The 15,214-nt window shown below is 39.6% G+C and overlaps 1 protein-coding gene across 1 annotated transcript; it reads left to right on the top strand.

Annotated features, from left to right (window-relative positions):
* The first annotated feature begins 12,361 nt into the window (after positions 1-12,361).
* On the top strand, positions 12,362-13,315 carry LOC113909806 (olfactory receptor 11H6-like). Its single transcript, XM_027571373.1, has one exon. The coding sequence runs from the start codon at positions 12,371-12,373 to the stop codon at positions 13,313-13,315; it is 945 nt and encodes a 314-aa protein (XP_027427174.1). The 5' UTR covers positions 12,362-12,370.
* The last annotated feature ends 1,899 nt before the right edge of the window (positions 13,316-15,214 follow it).

Here is a 15,214-nt window from a genome sequence, read left to right as displayed (position 1 = left end):
AACTGGTCTGTGATGTTAATGTCTTACTCCCAGATGAGTTGAGACTGTGAGCCTCCTGTTAGTGAACAGTTAAGAAACTGGCAAAAGGATGTGAACATTTTGAAGGTGTTTCAAAATTCTAAATACCAGGTCATCAATGAAGCCTTTCCCCAGGTGAAATTAACTGCCTCTTCCATAGCACGTTGTGTGTACTTTTATTGAACATGTCATTCATTTTCTTCTTGTGTTTTAGTTAACTGTTAATAAATCATCATACATGCTTGCCCATCCTTAATAGACTGTCAATTTTTTAAGAGCAGGGCCTGTGTTTTATTAATGTCTATAACTCCAGAACCCAACATCACACCTAGCCCAAAAATGTCAATAATGTCAACTTAAATAAAGAAAATAAATTTGTTCATGTTTCCTCACTAGATTCTATCATCCTTGTCATCCTATCAACAGTCAGGACAATATCTAAAGAAATTATGAGAACTCCATAACAATCTATATTTTATATATCCTATGGATGAAATGAAAAAACTTCTAGAAAAATGTGAGGTCAACCTAAAGTGGTTGAACCAAAAAAAAAAAAGAAGAAGAAGAAGAAGATAGCAGGAAGGGAAGAATGAAGGGGGGGAATCAGAGGGGGAGACGAACCATGAAAGATTATGGACTCTGAGAAACAAACTGAGGGTTCTAGAGGGGAGGGGGTGGGGGGATGGGTTAGCCTGGTGATGGGTATTAAAGAGGGCATGTACTGCATGGAGCACTGGGTGTTATACGCAAACAATGAATCATGGAACACTACATCAAAAACTAATGATGTAATGTATGGTGATTAACATAACATAATAATAATAAATAAATAAATAAAATCTAAGAAGAAAAGTATAAAATGAAAAAAATGATAATCAAATCAATGGAAGACCCTCACCAAGATGAAAGTTAATGTCTTAAGAAATTACCTGCTTCCGTCTCTTCAATTCCTTTGTCTAATAATGTAACTGTTTTATTTCATTTTCTTCTAACTAACCATGCTTTCACTCCTGCACATTTGAAAATATATTATACAACCCTTACCACTGAAAATGTGGTTTGGGGATCATTAGCTGGGTATCACTGGGGATCTTCTTAGAAAGTGGGATCTCAGGACCCATATCAGGCCTAATGAAGTAGAATCTGCATTTTATCCTTGTGAGTTACTATACACACTAAAGGTGGAAAACCACTGATTTACAGCAGATTCTCTGTTGGCTCACAGTAATCACAACCACATATACTTCTAAAGACAGCTACCTCCACTCAAGCAGTGGTTCTCAATTAGTTGACTCAGATCTGGGGTTGTGGTTTAGGCACAGGTATTCTGAAAACCTCCCTAGGAAATTGTAATACAGAGAGAGGGCTGGGAATCACTGCATTCAAATTTAGGGACTTCTGCAGGGCGCCTGTGTGGCTTAGTCGGTTAAGCATCTGACTCTTGATTTCAGCTCAGGTCATGATCTCAGGGTTGTGAAGTCAAGGCCCACGTCAGGCTCCATACTAGGCGTAGAGTCTGCTTAAAGATTTTCTCTCTCCCTCTGCCCCTCCCCACCTTCCCTCTCAAAAAAAAAAAAAAAGTAGGGACTTCTAAACTCCACAATAACACAGAATGAGACCACATCCATCCACATTCCTTTTCTTTTCAAAACCCCCCTTAGTGCAAATCAACCAAATTGAATATTAGATAGCAATAAGACATGTTATAACACAAATATAATAACCATTGCTTTGCCAAAAAAAATTTTATATTCAAGATAGGTAAGTCTCTTTTGAATATTTTTACACATTTACATTTGGGAGATATGAATATTAAAAAGAATGGGGAATATAAAATACTATCCTGGCACTGTACCAGGCTTTGTAATAACCCAGATTAACAATATTTCTTTCCTGTCGTCAGAAAGACCACAACCCAGGGATGGAAATAAACTTTTCTTACCTTTTTTGTTTTGTTTTGTAATAGCTTGATTGAAAAACAGTTTAGAGGGGGGCAGAGCAAGATGGCGGAGGAGTAGGAGACCTGGATTTCGTCTGGTCTCAGGAATTCAGCTGGATAGGGATCAAACCATTCTGAACACCTACAAACTCAACAGGAGATCAAAGAAAAGAATAGCAACAACTCTCTGAACAGGAAAGCGACCACTTTCTGGAAGCTACAACATGCGGAGAAATGAATCAGAGGCAATATTTGGAGGACAGACGGCAGGGGAGGGGGCCTCCGTCGGCCACTTCTGGCAAGTGATAGAGCAGCAGAACACAAAATCGGAACTTCTAGAAGTCGGCTCTGCTGAGGGACCTCACTCCAGTGGCTAAGCGGGGGGTGGAACCCTTGCTGGGACAGTGTGGTCTCAGGACCCTCGGGGTCACAGAAAGACCAGGGGTGCCTGAGTGCGACAGAGCTCCCAGGTATCGGAGCAGGGAAGCTGGCTGCAGAGATGGAGCCGAGGCACAGGATCTCAGGTTGGGGTTGCCATAAACTGTGATGCGCAACACAGTCAGGCCACTGCTCCTCCAGCAGGGACCCAACAAGCGGCAGATCCGGGGAGACCCCCCCCCTTCCTCCCCTGGGAGGAGCAGTGCAGGAGCACAGCACAGGGATCTGCTGGGTTTGGAGACTCCACACCAAGTCGGGTGCCAGAGATAGAAACACTTGGTCACAGGCCGGGTGAGCACGGAGTGTGGCTGGAGACCGGGGAGACGGGAGTGACTGACTGCTTTTCTCTGGGGGTGCACTGAGGAGCAGGGCCCCAAGTTATCGGCTCCTCTGGGGCAGAGATTGGGAGGCTGCCATTTTCACTCTCGTCCTCCAAGTCTGTACGGAAAGCTTGCAGGGAACAAAAGCTCTGGAGAGCAAACCCGAGCACATTACTTAGCCCAGACCGACAAGGGCGGGGCAGTTCCACCTCCGGCAAAGACATTTGGGAACCACAGCAACAGGCCCCTCCTCCAGAAGATCAGCAGGAACAGCCAGCCAAGACCAAGTTTACCAATCAATGAGAACGGCAGAACTCCAGCGCTAGGGGAATACTGCACATAGAATTCATGGTTTTTTTTCCCATGATTCTTTAGTCTTTCAAAATTAATTTTTTAACTGTCTTTTTTTTAATTTTTCTTTTTCCCTTTTTCAACCATCTTATCAATCCCTTTTTAAAAAAGCTTTTTTTATTTTTCATTTTTAGAGTCATATTCTATCCCTTCATATTAGTTACCCTTATTTTTGACATAGATATATAAGTGGTTCTCTATTTAAAATTTTGACATATGTTATCTTCTAACAGATCAAAATATACCCTAAATCTCTAGTGTATGGCTTTGTTCTAGTCTCCTGACTGATCACATTCTCAACCCCCCCTTTTTTTTAATCCTCTTCTTTCTTTTTATCTCTTCTTATCAATTCCTTTTATAAAATTTTTTATAATTTTCATCTTTACAATCATATTCCACCCCTTCATCATAACAACCCTTAATTTGTACATATATAATCTTTCTTTCTTTAAAATTTTGGGAGGGACTTTCTTCTAACAGACCAAAATACACCCAAAGTCTACTCTGTGGCACTGATCTATGCACCACCCTGATCATATTTGATCATATTCTGTTTTTTTTATTTTGTTCTGTTCTTGTTTGTTTTTATTTTTTTTCTTTTTTTTCTCTTTCTTTTTTCTTTCTTTCCCTTTCTTTTCCCTTGGTTTCAGGTCTTTTTCCTTTTTTTCTCTTTCTTTTTTCTTTCTTTCCCTTTCTTTTCCCCTGGTTTCAGGTCTTTTCTGATTTTCTGGGGATGTTGTTACCCTGTTAGCATTTTGTTCTCTCATTCATCTGTACTCCGCTGGACAAAATGAAAAGATGGAAAAAATCACCTCAACGAAAAGAACAAGAGGTATTACCGTCTGCCAGGGACCTACTCAATACGGACATTACTACGATGTTGGACCTAGAGTTCAGAATCATGATGTTAAAGATACTACCTGGGCTTGAAAAAAGCATGGAAGTTATTAGAGAAACCCTTTCTGGAGAAATAAAAGAACTAAAATCTAACCAAGTCGAAATCAAAAAGGCTATTGATGAGGTGCAATCAAAAAAGGGGCACTAACTGCTAGGATAAATGAGGCAGAAGAGAGAATCAGCGATATAGAAGACCAAATCATGGAAAATAAAGAAGCTGAGAAAAAGAGAGATAAACAACTACTGTATCACAAGTGAAGAATTCGAGAAATAAGTGATACCATAAGACGAAACAACATTAGAATAATTGGGATCCCAGAAGAAGAAGAAAGAGAGAGAGGGGCAGAAGGTATATTGGAGCAAATTATAGCAGAGAACTTCCCTAATGTGGGGAAGGAAACAGGCATCAAAATCCAGGAGGCTCAGAAAACCCAAATAAAATCAATAAAAATAGGTCAACACCCCGACATCTAATAGTAAAACTTATGAGCCTCACAGACAAAGAGAAAATCCTGAAAGCAGCTCGGGAGAAGAGATATGTAACCTACAATGGTAGAAACATTAGATTGGCAACATACCTATCCACAGAGACCTGGCAGGCCAGAAAGGACTGGCATGATATCTTCAGAGCACTAAATGAGAAAAATATGCAGCCAAGAATACTATATCCAGCTAGGCTGTCATTGAAAATAGAAGGAGAGATAAAAAGCTTCCAGAACAAACAAAAACTAAAGGAATTTGCAAACATGAAACCAGCCATCCAAGAAATCTTGAAAGGGGTCCTCTAAGCAAAGAGAGAGTCTAAAAGCAGCATAAATCAGAAAGGAACACAGACAATATACAGTAACAGTCACCTTACAGGCAATACAATGGCACTAAATTCATATCTTTCAACAGTTACCCTGAATGTAAGTGGCTAAATGCCTCAATCAAAAGACACGGGGTATCAGACTGGATAAAAAAAACAAGACCCCTCGATACGCTATCTGCAAGAGACATATTTTAGACCCAAAGACACATCCAGATTGAAAGCGAGGGGGTGGAAAATAATTTACCATGCTAATGGACACCAAAAGAAAGCTGGGGTGGCATTCCTTATAGCAGAAAAATTAGATTTTAAACCAAAGACTATAATAAGAGATGAGGAAGGACACTATATCCTACTTAAAGGGTCTAACCAACAAGAAGATCTAACAATTGTAAATATCTATGCCCCTAACATGGGAGCAGCCAATTATATAAGGCAATTAATAACAAAAGCAAAGAAATACATCAACAAAAATGCAATAAGAGTGGGGGACTTTAACACGCCCCTGACTGAAATGGACAGATCATCTAAGCAAAAGATCAACAAGGAAATAAAGACTTTAAATGACACACTGGACCAAATGGACTTCACAGACATATTCAGAACATTCCATCCCAAAGCAACAGAATACACATTCAACTCCAGTGCCCATGGAACATTCTCCAAAATAGATCACATCCTAGGTCACAAATTAGGTCTCAACCGGTACCAAAAGATTGGGATCATTCCCTGCATATTTACAGACGACAATGCTTTGAAACTAGAACTCAATCATAAGAGGAAAGTCGCAAAGATCTCAAATATGTGGAGGCTAAAGAGCATCCTAATAAAGAATGAATGAGTCAACGAGGAAATTAACGAAGAATTTTAAAAATTCATGGGAACCAATGAAAATGAAAACACAACTTTTCAAAATATTTGGGATGCAGCAAAGGCAGTCCTGAGAGGAAAGTATATAGTAATACAAGCCTTTCTCAAGAAACAAGAAAGGTCTCAAATACACAACCTAACCCTACACCTAAAGGAGCTGGAGAAAAAACAGGAAATAAAGTCTAAACCCAGCAGGAGAAGAGAAATAATAAAAATCAGAGCAGAAATCAAAAGAACAGTAGAACAGATCAACGAAACTAGGAGCCGGTTTTTGAAAGAATTAACAAGATTGAGAAAACCCTGACCAGACTTATCAAAAAAAAAAAAAAGAGAGAGAGAGAGAAAGGACCCAAATAAATAAAATCATGAATGAAAGAGGAGGGATCACAACCAACACTATAGAAATACAATTATAAGAACATATTATGAGCAACTCTATGCCAGCAAATTAGATAATCTGGAAGAAATGGATGCATTCCTAGAGATGTATCAACTACCAAAAGTGAACCAGGAAGAAATAGAAAACCTGAATACACCTATGACCACTAAGGAAATTGAAGCAGTCATCAAAAATCTCCTAAAAAACAAAAGCCCAGGGCCAGATGGCTTCCCAGGGGAATTCTACCAAACATTTAAAGAAGGATTTATATCTATTCTTCTGAAACTGTTCCAAAAAATAGAAATGGAAGGAAAACTTCCAAACTCATTTTATGAGGCCATTATTATCTTGATCCCCAAACCAGACAAAGAGCCCATCAAAAAGAATTACAGACCAATATCCCTGATGAACATGTGTGCAAAAATTCTCACCAAAATACTAGCCAATAGGATCCAATAGTACATTAAAAGGATTTTTCACCACGACCAAGTGGGATTTATCCCTGGGCTGCAAGGTTGGTTCAACATCTGCAAATCAATCAACGTGATACATTACATTAATAAAAGAAAGAACAAGAACCATATGATCCTCTCAATAGATGCAGAGAAAGCATTTGACAAAGTACAGCATCCTTTCTTGATCAAAACTCTTCAGAGTATAGGGATAGAGGGTACATACCTCAATATCATAAAAGCCATCTATGAAAATCCCACAGCGAATATCATTCTCAATGGGGAAAAGCTGAGAGCTTTCCCCCTAAGGTCAGGAATGTGACAGGGATGTCCCCTATCACCACTGCTAATCAACATAGTACTAGAAGTCCTAGCCACAGCAATCAGACAACAAAAAGAAATCAAAGGCATCCAAATAAGCAAAGAAGAAGTCAAACTCTCACTCTTTGCATTGGATATGATACTTTATGTGGAAAACCCAAAAGAGTCCCCACCAAAACTGCTAGAACTCATCCAGGAATTCAGTAAAGTGGCAGGATATAAAATCAATGCACAGAAATCAGTGGCATTCCCATACACCAACAATAAGACAGAAGAAAGATAAATTAAGGAGTCGATCCCATTTACAATTGCATCCAAAACCATAAGATACCTAGGAATAAATCTAACCAAAGAGGCAAAGGATCTGTTCTCAGAAAACTATAAAACACTCATGAAAGAAATTGAGGAAGACACAAAGAAATGGAAAAACGTTCCATGCTCATGGATTGGAAGAACAAATATTGTGAAGATGTCAATGCTACCTAGAGCAATCTACACATTCAATGCAATCCCTATCAAAATACCATCCACTTTTTTCAAAGAAATGGAGCAAATAATCCTAAAATTTGTATGGAACCAAAAAGACCCCAAATAGCCAGAGGAATGTTGAAAAAGAAAAGCAAAGATGGCGGCATCACAATTCCGGACTTCAAGCTCTATTACAAAGCTGTCATCAACAAGACAGTATGGTTCCAGCACAAAAACAGACACATAGATCAGTGGAATAGAACAGAGAGTCCAGAAATGGACCCTCAACTCTATGGTCAACTCATCTTTGACAAAGCAGGAAAGAATGTCCAATGGAAAAAAGACAGTCTCTTCAACAAATGGTGTTGGGAAAATTGGACAGCCACATGCAGAAGAATGAAACTGGACCATTTCCTTACACCACACACAAAAATAGACTCCAAATGGTTGAAAGACCTCAATGTGAGAAAGGTGTGCATCAGAATCCTAAAGGAGAACATAGGCAGCAACCTCTTTGACCTCAGCCGCAGCAACTTCTTCCTAGAAACATCACCAAAGGCAAGGGAAGCAAGGGCAAAAATGAACTATTGGGACACCATCAAAATAAAAGCTTTTGCACAGTAAAAGAAACAGTCCACAAAACCAAAAGACAACCGACAGAATGGGATAAGATATTTGCAATCGACATATCATATAAGGGGCTAGTATCCAAAATCTATAAAGAACTTATGAAACTCAACACCCAAAGAACAAATCATCCAATCAAGAAATGGGCAGAAGACATGAACAGACATTTTTTTCAAAGAAGACATCCATATGGCCAACACATGAAAAAGTGCTCAACATCGCTCAGCATCAGGGAAATCCAAATCAAAACCTCAATGAGATACCACCTCACACCAGTCAGAATGGCTAAACTTAACAAGTCAGGAAACAACAGATGCTGGCCGGTTGCGGAAAAAGGGGAACACTCCTACACTATTGGTGGGAATGCAAACTGGTGCAGCAACCCTGGAAAACAGTATGGAGGTTCCTCAAAAAGTTGAAAGTAGAGCTACCCTTTGACCCAGCAATTGCGCTACTGGGTATTTACCCCAAAGATACAAATGTAGGGATCCGAAGGGGTACGTGCACCCCAATGTTTATAGTAGCAGTGTCCACAATAGCCAAACTGTGGAAAGTACCGAGATGTCCATCAACAGATGAATGGATAACAAAATGTGGTATATATATATACAATGGAATATTATGCAGCCATCAGAAGGAATGAGATCTTGCCATTTGCAACGATGTGGATGGAACTAGAAGGTATTATGCTGAGTGAAATAAGTCAATCAGAGAAAGACATGTATCATATGACCTCACTGATATGAGGAATTCTTAATCTCAGGAAACAAACTGAGTGTTGCTGGAGTGGTGGGGGGTGGGGAGTGGATGGGGTGGCTGGGTGATAGACTCTGGGGACGGTATGTGCTATGGTGAGCACTGTGAACTATGTAAGACTGTTGAATCACAGACCTGTACCTCTGAAACAAATAATACATTATATGTTAAAAAAAAAAAAGAAGAAGAAGAAGAAGAAGATAGCAGGAAGGGAAAAATGAAGGGGGGGAAATCAGAGTGGGAGATGAACCATGAGAGACTATGGACTCTGAGAAACAAACTGAAGTTTCAAGAGCGGACAGGGGTGGGGCGATGGATTAGCCTGGTGAATGGTATTGAAGAGGGCATGTACTGCATGGAGCACTGGGTGTTACATGCAAACAATGAATCATGGAACATTACATCAAAAACTAATGATGTAATATATGGTGATTAACATAATAAAAAAGGAAAAAAGAGTAAGATAGCCAAAACCATATAAATAAATAAATAAATAAATGTAAAAAAAAATAATCAAAGGCTTTCAGTGAATAAGTCACTCAAAAAAAAACTGGCTTTTATGCATACTAGGACATCAATTTTCATGTCAAAAAGTGCTGTTACCGCTTAGAAGAAAAAAACATTTCTACCTTACAGAAATGGTGCTGAGAAAATGAGCAAACTTCAAGACATAAACCCTCATGAAACTTTTTGCTAATTGATGCTTTGTAGCCAATGATAAATTATTAACAAGAGTGCAGTCTCGTTAGAGATGGCTCCAAACCAATAACAGAAGAAAAACATTATTAAATATCTCATCTAAGTACACACATACCCATGTACACATGCACACATAGACATATAAGTAATAAAAATAAAAGTGTCCGAAAGTTTGAGTCTCTCTCAGCAATAACTCAACTTGAAAGAAGAAAAAATATTTCAATAATCATGCCAACCTTTAGGGTCATCTGCTAAAACAGTCTGAAATAACATAATGGGCTAGATGGGGAGTTGTCTTCTAGAATTTTGGCATTCCATCACCTACCCCATGTTATCTACTCCCGGGACTTGTTCACCATGAAATGGAATTTACTTATCAGTGTCATATTAGATGCACAGAGTGAACCCAGGAGAAAACTTGTTAGTATAAAGAAGGAATAACCCCTTTCAAGACATGGAGTGAGTCAACAAGAATGAGACTGAGAAATCTGATGACATGACTCTGATACTGACAAATACGAGAATCTAAAACTTGCAGCAGACTCAAAAAATGAATAAAATTGAATGTAAAGGAACAAGAAAATAAATAAAAAGTTCATGTCCCAGCTCAACTGGTGTTGCTATAGTGATTGCACCATCAAAAGAGGAGCCTGTCCAAACAACAAAATAAACATCTAAGAATAACATGAGAATATCTATCTCATCACCACTAGAGAAACTGAGTCCCAAAGGCCAATCAAGGGGCTCCTGAGGGAAGGGAACATTGGGCACATAACAATCCTCTCATAAATTCTCACTTTTGGAATTCATAGGGGACTATATCCCTTAGGAGGAATCAGACACAGACTTCAGAGAAACATAGATAAGTCTCTGTTGTGCAACAAATATACCAATTTCTCTCCAAAGCAGTATCACGTGTCCAGTAATGTAAGCACCCTCTCTGGGCTGTGCTCTGCCAAGGATGCCATGCCCTCCCTCCTGCCTGCCTTCTGCAGCAGTGAAAACAGAAGATTCCAAGTCAGACCTGCCAGATCTGTAAGGAGGTAGGTTCAGAAGACATACAATATAGGACACTTCTTAGGTGTGCCTTCTAACTCTGCCTTCTTTTATGTGGTTGTGCAAACAAGAGCACCTCATGTTACATGAAGATTGCAAGGAGATTCATCTTTACAACTAAGAGGGCTGGCAATCAGACAAGTGAGAGAGATGAGGATGGGGAAATATGAAAACTCCATCCTTATTAACCAGGAGGTGCATCCAGTCAGAACCAGGTCTTTGGGGGAAATCGCATGTTAGTGAAGTGACATCTGGAAATGACTGACAAAATGGCTATGAAAAGCAGGGCAGAAAACACATCAGCTCTCTCTGATTTTAGCCATGTTTGGCTCTGTTACAGAGCAGATGATCAGGCATCTTGAGGAGGGATGTACAACGTGACCGGGCACTCCCAGGTGGTGGGTTCCCTCCCACATGACTTACAAAGCCCTTGCAATCCTCATACACATTAATCAACAAATACTTCTCCTTTTAAACCTCTTTCCTCATTTTTTCTTCACTCTGGGTTTCTGTGAATTCCTGCAACAGAGGAATTAACTCACAGCTTGGTTTTGCCAAACATGATCTAGTCACAAAGAGGAGCCTTACCGCAAAGTGTGATGTGGAAAATTCTGAATTACTCTGATCCCTTGTGTCACTAATTGCAATCATCAAGATCATCCTTAAAGCCATGGCATTATGCAATCTGGAAAGTAATGCATTTTATAACTGATACATTAATAAATATTCTTAGCTAGAACATTTTTATTAAAAGCATCTGGATCTCTATTCTGCACTTATATTTTATGAATAAATATCACCACTCAATTATGTTGCTTGGGTCATTTAGGCCCAAATGATGACTTTCCCTTACTAATGGAAGGGATCCTAAAATAAATTAATAAATTAAGACCAGACTACTAACATCAGAATTGTAGGCAATTTCATAGTCTTGGCTTTGCTTTTCTCACCATGGAAATCACACAACATCCAAGTCTAACTCACACAAAGAAGTTTTCACAAAGATTCTCCTCCAACTCCCCAACACAATGCCAACCTCCACATCTAGAGTAAGATGGGGTGACAGAGGGGGCGAGGAACTAGAAGGGGAATCTTTGTCCAGTGGGACAGTTTATGGTTCCCAGCACAGTTCTTGGTTCCCAGAGGCCTCTGCTTGGGAGTATCTGACATTTGTGAGCCTCAGCATCTATCCATAAACCAGAAGAATAGAGGCCTTCTAGGACACTTTGTGACACTTCAGGCAAACCCTCAAAAATCCTTAAATAATATACCAGATACATTGCTAAGTTTTTCTACCTTTAAGTAGAGATTTAACCTAGATCAAGGTTTTACAGAAGTATTTTAATTCAACAGGTAGAAGATGGAACTGATATGAAAGCCATTATGTAGATGTCTAGGAGTTCAAATTTTTATTAAGAAACCATGATGAACACTGAAGAATGGATGGTACATTTGATGCTTTTTGTCTCAGTTGTCAGATGACCTTAAGACACAACACTGATCCAGATAACAGTGAAAAGCAAAAAGATTTCAGTGTGTGGTTACCTTTCTCCCTCTTCAGATGCCTAACATTTATGTCTCTAATTCCAAAGATTTAAGTAATTGAAATTCTGTGTCCAATATCAAGGGACTATATCTCTTAATCTGTAGATACAAATATATGATTTTCATACCTACTTACATTTGTGAGTACTGTCATTAAACTTCTCCAAGCTGCTTATCACATAACATCCTGTCTTTTACTGTGAGAAAATTCTGAAAGAGAAATGAGAGAATACAAAGATTCAAAGTCTGAGCATACCAAGCACTCTCCAAAGTTCACAGTCTTCAGCAGTATAGTTATATTATTTATTTAATAGAATAATAGAATCTGAGGGAACTAGGGATCACCACAAAGGAAATAATCCTGAAGATGAAAGAATAAGGCCATCTTTGTCATTGTCACTTTTCTTCTCCATCCCTTAGGAAGCCATGAATATGTCAGGAGTCAGCACAGTGACTGAATTCATACTCCTGAGTTTTCCGTGCTCCAGGGAGGTTCAGGTCATCCTCGTCATGCTGTTGTTTGTGTCCTACATCCTGACAGTGATGGGGAATGGGGCCATTGTCTGTGCAGTGAAGCTGGATCGCAGGCTTCACACCCCCATGTACATCCTGCTGGCCAACTTCTCACTCCTGGAGATCTGTTACATCAACACGACTGTTCCCAACATGTTAAAGAACTTCCTATCTGAGACCAAAGCCATCTCTTTCACGGCTTGCTTCTTCCAGTTCTACTTCTTCTTCTCCATGGGCATCACTGAGACCCTCTTACTGCCCCTCATGGCTTTTGATCGGTACTTGGCCATCTGCCAGCCTCTCCATTATCCGATCATCATGAACAACCATCTCTGCATGAACCTGGTGGCCCTGTGCTGGGTCACAGCTTTCCTCTGCTATCCGATCCCTATCTATTTTATCACACAACTCCCCTTTTGTGGCCCCAACACCATTGACCACTTTGTCTGTGACCCTGGTCCTCTTCTGGCCCTGTCCTGCATCCCTGCCCCTGGAATTGAGCTTTCCTGTTCTATACTGAACTCTCTTATTATCTTCATCACCTTCTTCTTCATCCTTGGGTCCTACACCCTGGTTCTTAGAGCAGTGTTGCATGTCCCTTCAGTGGCTGGCCGACGTAAGGCCTTCTCCACCTGTGGTTCCCACCTGGCTGTGGTGTCTCTCTTCTATGGATCCATCATGGTGATGTACATCAGCCCAACCTCTGGAAATCCAGGTGGGACACAGAAGATTGTAACCCTGTTCTACTCTTCAGTGACCCCACTTATAAACCCACTGATCTACAGTCTCCGAAACAAAGACATGAAAGCTGCCTTGAGAAAAATTCATATGTGCACAGAAATTAGTCAAAGCAAGTGAGAGCTCATGAGTTGGTCAAAAATCAGAATTAATTATTTTCCCCATTTCCATTCCCACCTAAAAAGTAGGTGTTTATTCATTTGCCCCTTGAAACACAGACTCAAATTCATCTATTCTTGCCTCATTACATAATGGACAACAGTATGCCAAATTAAATCATACTTTGCCCTCAAATCAGGATTTCATAGATCATAATTTGAATAAATGACCTGGATGTCTGGACTTTAGACTCTTCTTCTATCCTGACATCTAATACCTGCGTGTCCATTTATCTGTGATTATTAACACAGTCCCTGGCTTCATGCCTTCCTGACCTCTGTTAAGTGCATCCATTCTTACACTTTGTTTTTCTTGCTTAAACATCTCTGTGCTACTCCTTAGAAGAGTACTCATACCTTTGTAGCTCAAATAAAAAGTAATTAGTGAGAATCCAACCATAATAGAGCCAAAATTTTTATTTAATTGACAATCAAAAGACTGACAATGACCAAACCTGTTTCATAATTACTTAGGGAATTTTTTAAAAGAACAGATTCTCAGTTTTTCTCCAAATCTAAATCAGAATCTTGAAGTGGACCCCTGGAAATCCTTATTTTAATGTTACTCAGGTCGTTCTGGTGCACCTGACCAGCACCAATCCACAAATGATCTGATAGAACCACTTTTATTTGTTTTTAATTTCCAATTTCAATTTATTTTTTTATTATGTTAGTCACCATACAGTACATCATTAGTTTTTTTTAATAATTTTTTATTGTTAAGTTAATCACCATACAGGACATCATTAGTTTTTGATGTAGTGTTCCAGGATTCATTATTTGCATATAACACCCAGTGCTCATTGCAACACCTACCCTCCTTAATACCCATCACCGGGCTAACCCATCCCCCCACCCCCTCCCCTCTGAAACCCCCAGATTGTTTCCTGGGGTGCAGAGTCTCTCATGGTTCGTCACCCTCTCTGATTTCCCTCCCTTCAGTTTTCCCTTCCTTCCCCTAATGTCCTCCATGCTATTCCTTATGTTCCACAAATGAGTGAAACCATATGATAATTGTCTTTCTCTGCTTGACTTATTTCACTTAGCATAATCCCCTCCAGTTTCATCTATGTCAATGCAAATGGTGGGTATTCATCCTTTCTGATGGCTGACTAATATTCCATTGTGTATATGAACCACATCTTCTTTATCCATTCATCTGTTGAAGGGCATCTCTGCTCCTTCCACAGTTTGGCTACTGTGGACATTGCTGCTATGAACATTAGGGTGCATGTGGCCCTTCTTTTCACTACATCTGTATCTTTTGGGTAAATACCCAGTAGTGCAATTGCTGGGTCAAATAGAGCTACAATAGGGTAGCTCTATTTTTAACTTTTTGAGGAACCTCCACACTGTTTTCCAAAGTGGCTGTACCAACTTGCATTCCCACCAACAGTGTAAGAGGGTTCCCCTTTCTCCACATCCTTTCCAACATTTGTTGTTTCCCCTTTTGTTAATTTTTGCCATTCTAACTGTTGTAAGGTGGTATCTCAAAAGTACCACTACTTTATTTTTTTAAGTTTTGTCTGCTTTATTTACATTTCTTTTTTTATTATTATTATGTTAATCACCATACATTATATCATTAGTTTTTGATGTAGTGTTCCATGATTCATAGTTTGCGTATAACACCCAGTGCTCCATGCAGTATGTGCCCTCTTTATTACCCATCACCAGGCTAACCCAGCCCCCCACCCCCCTCCCCTCTAGAAACTTCAGTTTGTTTCTCAGAGTCCATAGTCTCTCATGGTTCGTCTCCCCCTCCGATTCCCCCCCTCTTCATTCTTCCCCTCCTGCTATCTTTTTTTTTTTCTTTTTAACATATAATGTATTATTTGTTTCAGAGGTACAGGTCTGTGAT

The sequence above is a fragment of the Zalophus californianus genome, chromosome 6 (genome assembly GCF_009762305.2).
Source record: "Zalophus californianus isolate mZalCal1 chromosome 6, mZalCal1.pri.v2, whole genome shotgun sequence".
Classification (NCBI taxonomy): Eukaryota; Metazoa; Chordata; class Mammalia; order Carnivora; family Otariidae; genus Zalophus; species Zalophus californianus.
The sequence above is the reverse complement of the archived record's forward strand: the minus strand, read 5'-3'. Positions and strand labels throughout refer to the sequence as shown.

Coding starts and splice junctions, on each gene's coding strand:
- LOC113909806 (XM_027571373.1), top strand. CDS start 12,371: ATGAATATGTCAGGAGTCAGCACAGTGACTGAATTCATACTCCTGAGT.